General features: G+C 47.8%; 1 protein-coding gene across 1 annotated transcript; it reads left to right on the top strand.

The window, feature by feature from the left end:
- The first annotated feature begins 6,878 nt into the window (after positions 1 to 6,878).
- On the top strand, positions 6,879 to 13,102 carry LOC144668551 (nodal-like). The gene is made up of 2 exons (XM_078530694.1): positions 6,879 to 8,335; positions 12,535 to 13,102. The coding sequence occupies exons 1-2, from the start codon at positions 7,553 to 7,555 to the stop codon at positions 12,685 to 12,687; spliced, it is 936 nt and encodes a 311-aa protein (XP_078386820.1). The 5' UTR covers positions 6,879 to 7,552; the 3' UTR covers positions 12,688 to 13,102.
- The last annotated feature ends 2,097 nt before the right edge of the window (positions 13,103 to 15,199 follow it).

The following is a 15,199-nucleotide window of genomic DNA, read 5'->3' as shown; positions in this document are numbered from 1 at the left end:
AGTCGAGTCTATCACTTCTCGCACATCTAAAGACTTGATTGAAACATCGAAACTGAAGATTGTGACACTGAATAATGCGGCCAGAGAGAGAGAGAGAGAAAATCAAACGTAACATGGTGTGTAAAAAAAAATTGAGGCTGTAAGTAAAAATTCAATTGTCTTGTAAAACTAATTACCGTTTGTCATATAGGTCACGAACCGACTTACATTAGCAAAATAATGACTTTCGATCTGTCTGGGTTATGTGTGGGGTTAATATGCATTGAGAGGGTTGGATATAAGGGCCCCTCTCTCCCTCTCTCTGTCTGTTACACACTAATTTCAGGCAACAATGCGGTTCCCAGTCACCGCGTTGCTGTTGCTGCTGCTGGTTCCAGTTTTCGTCTCTGTCGTCCGGGGGAACCGAGCAGGCAACTGGTCTCGGCGTGTGCTGGACACCAAACCGGGACCCCCGCCCACCCGCGGGGAGGTGGCTGCGTTCATCAAGCGCCTGGAGGCTCGGAACATCAGCCTGAAGCTGCCCTCCCACATGATCAACCTGTACCGCAGCTACAACTCGGGCAATTACACTGGCCTCTTGCCCCCTGAGAGGCTGCCGGAGGCGGACACTGTGCGGAGTCTGGTGGCTAAAAGTAAAGTATATCCCAAGTTAAATTGTGGGACTCTTTGTGTGTGTGTTGAAGAGGGGGAGGGAGGTTTATTTTTTGCAGTCGCGTTTTGATGTGGCCGCCGGTTCTCTCTCCCCAGACACAGCCAGTCTAGTCCAATCCACATTCGGGGTTTGATGCCTTTTGAAGTGGGGCAAAGGATCAAGGCGGGGGTCACAGGCTCTGGGTTGGAATGTAAAACTGGCTCAACAATCTTGTCTCCTCCCAGAGCGTATTGTAGACCAATTATCCCAGGGCTGACATCTCCCCCCTACCCCAATTTCTCTGGAACACTTTTAACACATTATTCAATCGGAATGATTTCTCCTTCCAAAACTTCTCTTTGATTTTTTTTTACCTAAAAAAATGTTTTCAGTCTCCTTAGAAACAACCTGCATTTATGTAGCCCCTTCCGTGACCCCCAGTAGGTCCTGAAGTGCTTTACAGCCAATCACAGGGCTGATGTTAATCAGACTGTTAAATGTCTGCCTAGGAAACATGGAAAATGCTTCACAGCTGGTCCAACATCTGTAACTGGAAAAGATGGTAGCCCATTTGAAGATGAGGATGAGTTGTTAATGAGTGGGTTCCTGTCATAATATCATTGCTAGGGTTCTGTAGACTTGAGAAGTGCAACTACTGTTGAAGAGAGCCAATGTTCTCCTCTCCTGGGCATTTGTTGCTGCTCTCCCAATAACTGGCACAGGCTCCTCTTGCATGAATGTTGCTGAGCTTTTTGACCGGGGGGTGGGGGTTGTGTCTTTGGTAAAGGGCGCTGGTTTCAGGTAGGAAGCCCCCTTATTAAGGAATTTGGACCCCACTACACTGTCAAGGCACTGTCAAAAGTCAAAATTGGAAGGGGGCAAGGAAGAGAGAATGTATTGAGGTTACTCCCTCTAGGCAGGAGGCAAACTTCTATAGTTAAAATTAAATAAACTGCAACCATAAAACAGTGCACCCAATATCTTCAGATGCCTGAGTGTTAAGGACATAGGATTTAGGATCAGGAGTAGGCCATATCGCCCCTCAAGCCTGCTCCACCATTCAATAAGATTGTGGCTGATCTGAGTGGCCTTAACTCCACTTTCCTGCCTGCTCCCCATAACCCCTAACTCCCTTGTTGAACAAAAATCGTTCTAACTCAGCCTTGAATATACTCAATGACCCATCTCCACTGCTCTATGGAAGAGAATTCCAAGACTCTAGACCCTCTGAGAGAAGAAATTCTTCCTCACCCTTTATTTTTAAACTCTGCCCCCTAGTTCTAGATTCCCCAACAAGGAATTAAGTAGTTCAGTGGGTACTTGATTCCTTGAATTAAGATGTTGCCTCATGAGCAACGATTGAGCAGGTTGGGCCTATACCCATTGGAGTTTGGAAGAATTAGAGGTGATGTAATTGAAATCTAAGATTTACAATCAAATCAATGACTTGAATGAAGGTGCTGACGGTATTGTGCCCAAATTTGATGATATAAAGATACGTAGGAAAGTAGGTTGTGGGGAGGATACAAAGAATGTGCAAATAGAGTTGAAGTGAGTGGGTAAGTGAGTGTTAAGTAGTATGTCATAAATGATCAGCTGTCCTTTTTTACTAACAGGCAGCTTGATGTTCATTCTTGATCATGCATAACTTAGAATGATCAGATAGCAAAGCATGATTTTCTTTAAAAAAATTAAAAAAATAAAGTTCAGGATTAAGATCATCAGGTTTTAAGTTAATCCCAAAAGGAACATGAGAGAAGCAGCATCTATCCTGTCAAACCCCCTCAAAATCTTATGTTTCAATTACATCACCTCTAATTCTTCTAAACTCCAATGGGTATAGGCCCAACCTGCTCAATCGTTGCTCATGAGGCAACATCTTAATTCAAGGAATCAATCTATTGAACCTTGCCTAAGCTGCCTCCAGTGCAAGTATATCCCTCCTTTTTAATAAGGAGACAAAAACTGTATTGAGTTCTCTAGGTGTGGTCTCACCCAATGCCATTATGGTTGTAGCAAGGCCTCCCTACTTTCATACTCTATCCCCTTGCAATGAAAGACTCTGTGTGCCTATTTATTAAGCTGCTGTACCTGCAAGTGGTTCATTTGTGATTCATATACCTCCAGACCCCTGTATCCTGCAGCATTCGGCAGACTCTCGCTTTACTGCAGAACAGAGGCAACAGCCTTTCATGTTAACTGCTGGTGTGATTCAATTAATGGCTTAACTTGTGCAAAGTGTAAATGATAAAAAATTTAAATGGAAAGATGTAAGAGTGAAAATGAAATCACCTGCTGCCCTGTGCCAGTTGGTAAACTCCCTAAAAATGATGCAGATAAAGCTGACTGATCATTGTGTTTTCCTGTGTTCGTTAGCTGTAACTCCACAGACAAATAATTTTCAAACTATAGGCACACATTCTCTTGAAGGATGAGGCCCAGTGTTTAATCTTTGTTTGTAACTTCCTGCCTGGTCATTCATTGCAAGTGCCCCCTTCACTGATGTCTTGTGTCGATAAATTTTTTAAAAATTCCTTCATGGTGTGTGGTTGTTAAGGCCAGTGTTGATAGCCCATCCCTAATTACCCCTGAGACAGTGGTGGTGAATACAACTGAGTGGCTTACGAGGCCAACTCTGAGGACACCAAAGAGTCAATTACGTTGCTGTGGGTCTGTAGCCAGACTGGGCAAGGATGGCAGATTTCCTTCCCTAAAACAGCACGAGTGAACGCTGAGGGATCTCTCAACAATCCATTTGCTTCATGGTCACCATCACTAATATCAGCTTTTTTTAATTCCAGATTTATTTCAGTGGGGTTTGAACTTGTGTCTTCAGATCATTAGTTGAGGCCTGTAGATTACTAGTCCTCTAACACAGTAACTATGCTACTGTACCCCTTTGGGGGGGGTCCGGTTAGCTCAGTTGGCTGACCAGCTGGTTTGTGATGCCAACAGCATGGGCTCCAAGCCCCTACCAGCTGAGGCCATCCATGAAGGCCCCACCTTCTCAACCTTGCCCCTCACCAGAGGTGTGGTGACCCTCCAGTTAAACTCACCACCAGTCATCTCTGTCTGATAAGAGAGCAGCTAATGGTCCTCTGGGACTACAGCAACTTTCATTTCACTCAGATATATACATGGATACATGGATCAATAATTATTTATCAATGGACAGATATTAAATCAAACTTGCCCACCCAAAAAATTCTCTTAACAAAGAATAGATTGTCTTTCTTTGTAATTATAAATAGATGAATGGATTCAGATTTTCAGAAAGCAACAAGTTTTAACTTCTGCATTTAATTAGCTACATGGAAAATAAGCAATTTCCATTATCTTTTGCTACAAGAGGAATTTCAAACTCCCTCACTCTAATTTCCACTTTGCAGGGTTTCTCACTCAGTTAAAGGCATTGTAACTCCATTCCCCTGACCTGACCATTAACTGTTAGCATTAGGCTGCCAAGTCTAAAATAAGGAACTGCTATCAGTGCATTTATTTGCCTGATTTTTTTCTGGGTAGTTCTCTCTCTGATTAAAGTGTGGGCATGCTGCTAATTAAGGTGGAACTTCCTGTGTTCATTCATTGTTGATATAGTTTATTTACTATTCCCCAACTTGTATCCTGGCCTAGAAGCTCACCTTGCATGTAACTAGCATAGAATGGGCAGCCACCATCACTGTCGCTGGGTCAAAATCCTGGAATTCCCTCCCTAACAGCACTGGGGGGGGGGGGGGGGGGGGGGGTTGCACCTACACCAACCACATGGACAGCAGTAGTACAAGAAGGCAGCTCACCACCACCTTCTCAAGGGCAACTAGGGATGGGCAATAAATACTGGCTTTCCCTGCATCCCATGAAAGAATGTTAAAAATCAGCTCCGCTCACTGCAGTAAAACTAAATATCTGCTGCCCAATACACTGCCCATTTTTTTTTTTGAAGAAAAAGCTGTTGACCATGTCAGGGATACCAACTCCGCACCCAGCTGCCCCTTCACACCCTGTGTGAATCTCATTCAGTCTTGTCTGCCAACCAGTCTGCCTCTTCATCAAGGCCAGCAGTCACACTCAGCACACGAATGAGCGACTGATAATTTACCTTTTCCTGTTCTCCTCAACCCCTAGACAACAGCACAAAAGTTTTAAAAGCAAAGAACTGCGGATGCTGGAAATCCAAAACAAAAACAGGAACAGAAATACCTGGAAAAACTCAGCAGGTCTGGCAGCATCGGCGGTGAAGAGCACAGTTGACGTTTCGAGTCCTCGTGACCCTCCAACAGCACAAAAGTTTACTTATTTGGCACCTTTCATCACCTCAGGATGTGCCAAAGTGCTTTACTGTCACTTTTGAAGTGTAATAATTTGTGCACAGCAAGCTCCCACAAGCTGCAATGTTTTTGTTTGTTCTTTCATGGGATGATGGTGTCTTTGGCAAGGTCAGCATTTGTTTCCCATCCCTAATTGCCCATGAAATAAGTGGCTTACCAGGCAGCAGTTAAGAGTCAGCCACATAGATGTGGGTCTGTAGACCAGACCAGGTAAGGGCAGCAGATTTCCCTCCCTTTAGGGCATTAGTGAATCAGATGGGCTTTATGACAATTGATGATGCTTTCATGGTCGCCATTATTAAGAATCGCTTTTTCAACTCCAGATTATTAATTGAGTTTAAATTTCACCAGCTGCTATGGTGGGATTGGAACCCATGTCCCCAGAACATTAGCCTGGGCCTCTGGATTACTAATACCAGTGATGTTACCACTAACACCACCATCTTTCCCTCCCCCTCCATAACAATGACTAGATAATCTGGTTTTGGAGGTGCTGGTTGAGGGAGGAATATTGGCCAGGACTGACTCTTTTGCCTCTTCTTTGAGTGGTGCCATGGGGTATTTAATGCCCACCTGAAGAGGGTAGCTTGGCCTGCAATATAATGGCGCACCTTAAAGATGCTGCACCATCAGTGCCACATTGCTAATGGCTTGTTAGCCCCATCTGCTCTCTCAGGCAGACGTAAAAGATCCTGTGGCGCGATTTGAAGAGATCTCACAACTGTCCTGGCCGGCTGTGCCCATGGAATTTATGTCCAATCGAGGGGTTTGGGGAGATAATGGTACTGGCACTGGACTAGTAATCCAGAGCCCCAGGCTAATGCTCTAGTTCATAGGTTCAAATCCCACCACAGCAGCTGGTGGAATTTAAATTTAACCTGGAAGAAAACATCTGGAATATAAAGCTAGTCTCAGTAATGGTGACCATGAAACCATCATTGATTGCTGTAAAAACCCATCTGGTTCACTAATGGTCCTTTAGGGAAGGAAATCTGCCATCCTTACCTGGTCTGGCCTACATGTGACTCCAGAACCACAACAATGCGGTTGACTCTTAACTGCCCTTTGAAAGGGTCGAGCAAGCCACTCAGTTCAAGGGCAATTAGGGATGGGCAACAATTGCTGGCCTTGCCAGTATGCCCACATCCTATGACAGAATAAATAAAAGTCGGCAGGATCAGCAGGGAAAGGAGACAGAATTGACAGGAAGGGGACGGGAGAAAAGATGTTTGGGACTTTTTTGTTATGGTTTAATTTTTAAAAATATATTGTCAACATTTAGATTCTTTTCAAAACTTACTCTATTCCTGAAGTGTGAAGCAGGATGGTTGCAGTGTGATACTGGGTCATGTGGTACCTCTGTGATTGTTGCTAATAATTCCTTGGGGGGGTCACCGTGCGGGTACCACACTGCCTCTCCGCAGCCACGTTGGTGGCTGGGTGGCCCTGGAGAGGGAGCATGCGGTGTCCACCAGCACCGATAAAGCCTTCCGTGCTCGGGCACCACGGGGACTGCGGTGTTTTATTGACCCCTTTGATCACGTTTTGGTTTAATGTTTGTAAATTTCCTTTAAACTTTTGTCTTTTGTTTTTGCAGTTTCCCTTTTGGGGGCTGCCTTTTAATTTGTCTCTCGATTTGTTAATTTAAGTTATTTGGTTCGGACTCAAGAGTTACCATTCTGCCTCAGCTCTCTGTACTGTGTCAGTGCCTCTCCCACCTCTTGCCTTCCTCTCTCGGAGGTGCTGACTTCCGCTGGGTCTCCACAGATGCTGGGACCTCCCCAGCCATTGCAGTCAGTGCGTGTTAGCAAGCTACTGAACCATTAGAGGCATCACATCCAAACTGGTCCTATCCTCATTGACTCCACCTCCCCCCCCCCCCCCCCCACCCCGCCAACCCCACTCCGCCGGTTACCAAAGTCGTTGACTGGTGATCATGAGTGGCGACCCTGGCTGATGCTTTCTCCTCCATAGCCCAGGGATAGCCAGACTGCTTATAAAGTTTACATGGCACAGCACAAGAATGAGCGATGATCATTATTGTAACATTTCCTGAGGGCACTTGATAGGGCATCACTTCAGGAGGATGTTTCTACTCTTGGAGTCTAGAACACAGTTTAAGAATAAGAGGTAACCCTTTTAAGGTGGAGATGAGAAATGATTTCTCTTGAGGGTCGTTAATCTGTGGAATTCTCTTCCCCAGAGCGCAGTGGAGGCTGGGTTATTGAATATATTGAAGGCAGAGTTAGACAGATTTTTGATAGACAAGAGAGTCGAAGGATATGAGAGGTGGGGGTGGGGAGCAGACAGGAAAGTGGAGTTGAGGCCACAACCAGATCAGCCATGATCTTATAGAATGGTGCAGCAGGCTCAAAGGGCCGAATGGCCTACTCTTGCTCCTAAATCCTATGCTCCTAGCACAGTCTAGCGATTGAAACCATGAGCGTACTCTTTTTTGTTTGGCTCAGTGTCACACTGGGTGGGATGTATAGTCACTGAACTATAATGGGTGCTTCCGTTCTATTCATCCCTGCTCTTCTCCCTGTTCCTAGGTTTCCACCACAATGGGAGCCGCTGGATTCTCATATTTGACATGTCCACCCTCGTGGCCAACGAGAAGCTTCAGTTTGCCGAGCTGAGGATTAGCGTGCCCGCCTTTGCAGAGTCCTGCTCGCTCCTGGAGCTCCACCATCAGTCTGAATACCCGTGTGGGCCAGCTACCTGCCAGGATCAGCTCTTCCTGGGTTCCTTCCCTCCGGATTCGGTGCTGGAGGATGCCGTGGACTGCGCCGTTTACAACGTCACTGACATCCTGAGGCACTGGATCAACCGCAGGAGGCCCAGTGGGGAGGGCGAGCTCACTGGGCTCCAGTGGCCAGAGAGCCCGGCCTGCAGGAGGAAGAGGTCCCTCCCCTACACCGACGCCCAGCCTAAGACTGAGACCAAGGAGACGGCGCTGCTGCTGGTGTTTTCCCGCAGGCCCGAGCAGAGCTGCTCGGAGGGCTCCTCGCTTCTGAAAGACGCCAAAACCTCCAAGCGGGTGCGGAGGCCCCGAAGGCGATGGGGCCGTCGGCCAAAGCGGAAGGGCCAGGCGGCACAGCAGCTCGGGGGCGCCCGTGGCAAAGGCAGAGGAAGGGGAAGGGCAAGGGCAAGGGCTGGGCGTAGCGGCGCTCCCGCTCTCCAGCACCCCCGGCACCACAATCGAAGCATCAGCCCCACCCGGTGCCGGAGGATCATGTTTCAGGTCAAATTTGGTAAGATTGGCTGGGGGGCCTGGGTCATCTTTCCAAAGATGTACAACGCTTTCCGCTGTGAGGGGGAGTGCCCATCGCCAACCGGGGAGGATGCCAAGCCCACCAACCACGCTTACATGCAGGTAATGCCACCTCACGTTAAACACCCATCTCATAACCTTTAACGTGTCTAATGGCTGACACAAAGCTCGTTGTAAACAATAGCTTCGGTAGATCTCCCACCTTGCTTACACTGCGTGTGTGTGTGTGTGTGTGTGTGTGTGTGTGTGGAGCACTCTGCACAGTTCTGGCCTTGATATTCCAATAAAGATGCCAGGGCAGGAGTTATACCAGGGTAGGCTGAACAGGCTGCAGCTCTTTTCCCTGGAACACCGAATGCTGAGGGGTGACACAGGAGAAATAAGGAGGCTAGGCAAAGAGAGAATGTTTCTGCTTGTCAAGGAGTTCAAAATTATGGTAGTTAATCTTAAGTTGCTAAAAAATCCAGTTGGAAGCTCAAGAGCATGTGGAATGTGATACCACATGAAATAGTTGAGGGGACCAGCACAGCTACGTTGAAGGAGAAATCGAGATAAGAATGTGAGGGGAGAAAGGAATAGAAAGCTATGTCGATAGGGTTAAATGAAGTAGGATGGAAAGAGCCTCATGAGGAGCAGAAAGATGAGTAAAAACCAGTTGAGCCAAATAGTCTGTTCCTGTGCTGTAGATATTAGAATCATAGGAGGATGCATCATGGAAAGAGGCCATTCTGCCCTTTGTGCCTACTATGCAGAGTCTTTGATAAAGCTATCCAATGACTCCTACTTCCCCTGCCAACCCTGCACCTTGCTATATTATCCCCTTTAAGTATTTATCCAATTCCCATTTGGAAGTTACTATTGAATCTGCTTCCGCCACTCTCTCAGCTGGCGCATATTGACACAACTCCCTGAACACTGCCCCCATGGAGTTCAACTCCAACTGTTAATTGCAGCTGCCTACATGTCCTGAGTATTGAAGTGATGTTGGTGCAGTACGGGGATATGTTATAATTCTGCATGCTGTGTACCTTTATGCACCGTCCTTAGTTTAGATTGACTGTACTTTGGTAAGGTCTGGCACCATTATCCTAATTCAAACCTTTGGAGAATCTTCCAGAAACACACATTTATGTACTGCCTTTAATGTAATCAAACATCCTAAGCCGCTTCACAGCAGCGTTATATAGCAAAATTAGGCATCGAGACACATAAGGCGATATTAGGGCAGAATGCCAAAAACTTCATCGAGGAGGTAGGTTTTAAGGGGTACCTTAAAGAGAGAGGTGGAGAGGTACAGGGAAGGAATGTCAGAGCTTAGGGCCTAGGCACCTGAAGGCATGGCCACCAATGGTAGAGAGATTAAAATCCAGTCAGAATTAGATGCGCACAAATCTTTTAGGAACAGGAGAAGGCCATTCAGCCCGTCAAGCCTGCTCCACCACTCAATACGATTATGGCTGATCGAACTCTTCAATACCTTTTACCCACACTATCCCCATAACCCTTTACATTATTGTTAAGATCTATAAATCTGCCTTAAACATACTCAATGACTGAGCTTCCATGGCCCTCTGGGGTAGAGAATTCCAAAGATTCACAACCCTCTGAGTAAATAAACTTCTCCTCATCTCGGTCCTAAGTGGCTTTCCCCTTATTTTGAAATTGTGTCCCCTGGTTCTAGACTCCCCAACCAGGGGAAACATCTTACCTACATCTACCCTGTCTGTTCCTTTAAGTATTTTGTAGGTTTCAATGAGATCACCTCTCATTCTTCGAAACTCTGGAGAATATAGGTCCAGTTTTCTCAATCTCTCTTCATAAGACAGTCCTACAATCCCCAGAACAAGTCTGGTGAACCTTTGTTCCACTCCCTCTATGGCAATAATATCCTTTCTGAGGTAAAGAGACCAAAACTGCACACAGGTACGATCTAACCAAGCTTCTATACAATTGAAGCAAGACTTCACTACTCCTGTATTCAAATCCTCTTGCGATAAAGGCTAACATTCCATTAGCTTCCTAATAGCCTGCTGCACCTGCATGTTAGCTTTCAGTGACTTATGGACAAGGACACCCAGGTCCCTTTGTACATCTACACTTTCTAATCTCTTACCCTTTAGGAAATACTCTGCACATCTGTTCTTTCTACCAGATGGATAGCCTCACATTTTTCCATATTATATTCCATCTGCCATGTTCTTACCCACTCACTAAGTCTGTCAAAATCCTCCTTTAGACACTTTACATCTTCCTCACAACACATATTCCCACCTAGCTTTGTATCACCCGCAAACTTGGAAATATTACATTTGGTCTCCACTTCCAAATCATTGATATATATTGTGAACAGCTGGGGGCCAAGTGCTGATCCTTCTGGTACCCCACTAGTCCCAGCCTGCCAACGTGAGAGTGACCCGTTTATTCCTACTCTCTGTAGAAACCTGTTAGCCCATCCTTAACCCGCGCCAGTATATTGCCTCCTATCCCATATGCTTTTATTTTGCTAATCGACCTCCTGTGGGAGACTTTATCAAAAGCCTTCTGAAAATCCAGTATACTATGTCCATTGGCTCTCCTTTATCAATTAACACCCTCAAAAAACTCCCAAGTTCATCAAACATGATTTCCTGTTCGCAAATCCGTGCTGACTGTGCCCAATCAGATCACGATTATCCAAGTATCCATTTATCACATCCTTTATAATAGATTCTAGCATTTTCCCTGCACTGATGTAAGGCTAACAGGTCTGTAGTTCCCTGTTTTCTCTCTCCCTCCCTTCTTAAATAGTGGGGTGACATTTGCTACCTTCCAATCTTCAGGAACTGTTCCAGAATCTATAGAATTTTGAAAAATGATCACCAATGCATCCACTATCTCTGTAGCAACCTCTTTCAACACTCTGGGATGTAGAATATCAGGCCCCAGGGACTTATCAATTTTCAGTCCCACTAATTTCTCCAATACAACCTTCTTATTTACACTAATTTCCTTCAACTCCTCATTTTCCCTAGTCCCTTGGATCTCTAAATCTGGGAAATTTCTTGTATCTTCCTCAGTGAAAACAGACACAAAGTAATAATTTAGCTTCTCGCTATTTCTCGTTTCCCATTATGAATTCTCCTGACTCTGCCTGTAATGGACCCACATTTGTCTTAGCCAAATGCTTCCTTTTTACGTACATATGGAAGCTTTTACAGTCTGTTTTTATATTTTTTGCTAGATTGCATTCATATTCTATCCTCCCTTTCTTTACCAGTTTCTTGGTCTTCCTTTGCTGTATTCTAAAAACTCTCAATCCTCAGGTTTACTACATCTTCTGGCAACTTTATAAGTCTTTTCTTTTAATCTTATACAATCCTTAACTTCCTTTGTCAGCCACGGTTGACTGACTTTTTTGAGGGTTTTTGCACCTTGAAGGAATGTATAGGTGCTGTAAGCTATGTGGTAGTTCTTTGAAGACTATCCATTGACTATGTACAATCATACCTTTTAATGTATTTTCCCAATCCACTTCAGCCAATTTGTCCCTCATGCCTTCATAATTTCCTTTATTCAACTTTAACACCTTTGCTTCAGAGTGAACTACCTCACTTTCAAACATATTGTAAAATTCTATCATATTGTGGATCTCTTGTAGGGTTGTGGGGCTGGAAGGGATTACAGAGAGAAGGAGGGTCAAGGGCCATGTACAATATGTGAAAACAATGATGCAAATTTTAAAATTGAGACACTTCTTGACTGGGAGCCAGTGTAGATCAGAGAGCACAGAGGTGAATGCACCATAGATATTGCAAAGAAGGTGAGGCCATTCAGCCCATTACACCCAGTGCCTGTGCAGCTTTTTGCTGTAATGGACCCACATCCTTTTACATTCTTCGTTGTAGATAATTATCTGATTTTCTTTTAAATGTGTTGCAATTCCTAAATGGCCGACCTTTTATTCTAAGACTGTGACCCCTAGCTCTAGATTCTCTTGGACACTTTCTCTCAGCATCTACCCTGTGAAACCCCTTATGAATTTTATATGCTTCGATTAGATCATCTATCTTTCTTCTAAACTTTAGGGAATATAGGCCTGGTATACTCAACCTTACCTCATAGGTACCCCTTTCATAAATCCATGTCGACTCTCCCCAGTAGATTTAGGGTTTTTCTAAGTGCTCTATCTTTGAATCTGCACCTTAAGGGGAGCAAAGATACAGGGTGAACACTGGAAAAGTGAAGCTCAATAAGTAAGATGAACTTCCAGTAATAATAATATGGACTGAGTTTTAAGGTTTTTGTACCTTTTTCATTTTCAGAGTCTGCTGAAATTCCATCATCCCACACTGGTGCCTTCACCTTGCTGCGTCCCCATCAAAATGAACCCAATGAGCATGTTGTACATCGAAAAGGGTGAGGTGGTGTTGCGTCACCACGAGAACATGGTGGTACAAGAGTGCGGCTGTCGCTGACCAACTTACCTGCTTTCATTTCACCTGTGTTAAGAAAATCAGCCAGGGCAGTGATGGTCCGATTGCGTGGCTGGGTGTGATAAAAGAGTTGGCTCTGATGTGATGCTTCACACAGTTGAACAGCCTGCCATGTCTGGGGAGGGTGGAAGGAGTCAACTGCAGCAATTCTCTTTTGGAAGTACAAGGACATGGACAGGCTTGGACTGAGCTGTGATGGTTCCGGCAGTCAAATAGCCAATGGTCCAGTGGTGCTCTGTCCCAGGAAGGCGGGGAAAGGGGACAAAATGGACAGATAGTAAAATGTAAAACTGTGTGATATTATAAATTGTCTTAAATTGAAAATGTTACCTGGTTTTTTTGTAGCTCTTGCTGTACAATCATTTATATAAAGCGCTTATCCACTGTATTGATTTTTACATTGTTACCCTTAAGTTTTATGCATTCATTTTTCTTTTCAAACATCTCTTAGAAGCTTCTCGGCGGGGGCGGGGTCTCCAGTCGGCACGTGATGGGGGGGGGCGGGGTCTCCAGTCGGCACGTGGTGGGGGGCGGGGTCTCCAGTCGGCACGTGGTGGGGGGGCGGGGTCTCCAGTCGGCACGTGGTGGGGAGGCGGGGTCTCTATGGCAATGGTGGGGGAGGCGGGGTCTCTATGGCAATGGTGGGGAAGGCGGGGTCTCCAGTCGGCACGTCGTGGGGGGCGGGGCCTTCACCGCACGGCGGGAGGGGGGCGGATAGAAAAATGTAAAACCGCGTGATACTATAAATTGTCTTAAATTGAAAATGTTACCTGATTTTATTGTAGCTCTTGCTGAACATAGCTGTACAATGTATCCATAAAGCGCTTATCAACTATTGATTTTTGCATTGTTACCTTAAGTTTTGTCTATTCATTTTTCTTTTCAAACATCGCTTGAGTTCTGAGCGAGCTACTGGCGTTCATTGCGCCCTCTTCCCTTAATTGGCGAAGTGCCTCCAAGGCTGGCAGATCATGAGAGCCTCGAGAGAAATGGATTACCAAGTGATTCTGAAGCTCCGTGTGGCACAAGACCAGATGTTGGAAAGACGGGCCCCAGAGGAACAATGTCAGTTTTTGTTCAGCGACTAGAGCCGGATGATGGCGGCCGTCCGTACCCAGAACGCTCTGCGGCGTAGAACACGACCTATCTAAAATGGCGGAGTCAGGAGCGGCCTCACGGAGGAGGCGGGGTCTCCATTTCGTCAGAGGGGACACGGCCACGGCGTGCAACCAGGGGGTGGGGGGTGGGGGGTGGGGGCCGGGCATCCACGGCACGTCGGGCGGGAGCGGGGCCTCCACGGCACGTCGGGCAGGAGCGGGGCCTCCACGGCACGTCGGGCGGGGGCGGGGCCTCCACGGCACGTCGGGAGGGGGCGGGGCCTCCACGGCACGTCGGGCGGGGGCGGGGCCTCCACGGCACGTCGGGCGGGAGCGGGGCCTCCACGGCACGTCGGGCGGGGGCGGGGCCTCCACGGCACGTCGGGAGGGGGCGGGGCCTCCACGGCACGTCGGGCGGGGGCGGGGGCGGGGCCTCCACGGCACGTCGGGTGGGGGCGGGGCCTCCACGGCACGTCGGGCGGGGGCGGGGACTCCACGGCACGTCGGGCAGGGACTCCACGGCATGTCGGGCGGGGACTCCACGGCACGTCGGGCGGGGGCGGGGACTCCAGACGGCACGTCGGGGGGGGCGGGGACTCCAGACGGCACGTCGTGGGGGGCGGGGACTCCAGACGGCACGTCGGGGGGGCGGGGACTCCAGACGGCACGTCGGGGGGGGCGGGGACTCCAGACGGCACGTCGGGGGGGCGGGGACTCCAGACGGCACGTCGGGGGGGGGCGGGGACTCCAGACGGCACGTCGGGGGGGCGGGGACTCCAGACGGCACGTCGGGGGGGGCGGGGACTCCAGACGGCACGTCGGGGGGGCGGGGACTCCAGACGGCACGTCGCTGGGGGGCATCCAGGGCATTTGGGGGGCGGCCTCCAGGGCACGTGGGGGGCGGGGCCTCCAGTGTACCTCGGGGGCGGGGCCTCCAGGGCACGTCAGGAGGCGGCGGGGCCTTCACGGCACGTCAGGGGGCGGGGCCTCAGCTTCACGTCACAGGGGGCGCGGCTTCGGTGAGGCCCGGCTGCGTCAGATTTTCCTGGCCTGACCTGGAGATTCCAGAAACATCTGCCAGGCGCGGGTACGCGGGAGCACAATGCAGGGGGTTAAAATAAATATCATTTTAATTTCCTTTAACACCTTCAGTTGTTGTAAAAATATTTGAAATGGGGAATAAGTGTCTGTTTGGTTGGCAGGTGATTGTAGATTTAGTGATGAAACCTCCAGGCCCCGGGCACCAGGGGGCGGCTCAGCTTCCCGGGGGGGGGGGGGGGGGTGGAAGGTGCAGGAGGAGGCCATTCAGCCCCTCGAGCCTGTCCCACCATCCAATACAATCATGGCTGATCTCATTTCGGCCTCAACTCCAATTTCCAGCCCTCTCCCTATAACTT

The sequence above is a fragment of the Cetorhinus maximus genome, chromosome 27 (assembly GCF_964194155.1).
Source record: "Cetorhinus maximus chromosome 27, sCetMax3.hap1.1, whole genome shotgun sequence".
NCBI lineage: Eukaryota > Metazoa > Chordata > Chondrichthyes > Lamniformes > Cetorhinidae > Cetorhinus > Cetorhinus maximus.
Note: the sequence above shows the minus strand (reverse complement) of the source record. Positions and strands in the feature narration are given on the sequence as shown.

Bases quoted from the DNA above. Each gene is read 5' to 3' on its own strand.
- LOC144668551 (XM_078530694.1), top strand. From the start codon at position 7,553: ATGTCCACCCTCGTGGCCAACGAGAAGCTTCAGTTTGCCGAGCTGAGG. The intron at 8,336-12,534 runs GTAATGCCACCT...TTTCATTTTCAG, and splicing joins CCAACCACGCTTACATGCAG to AGTCTGCTGAAATTCCATCA.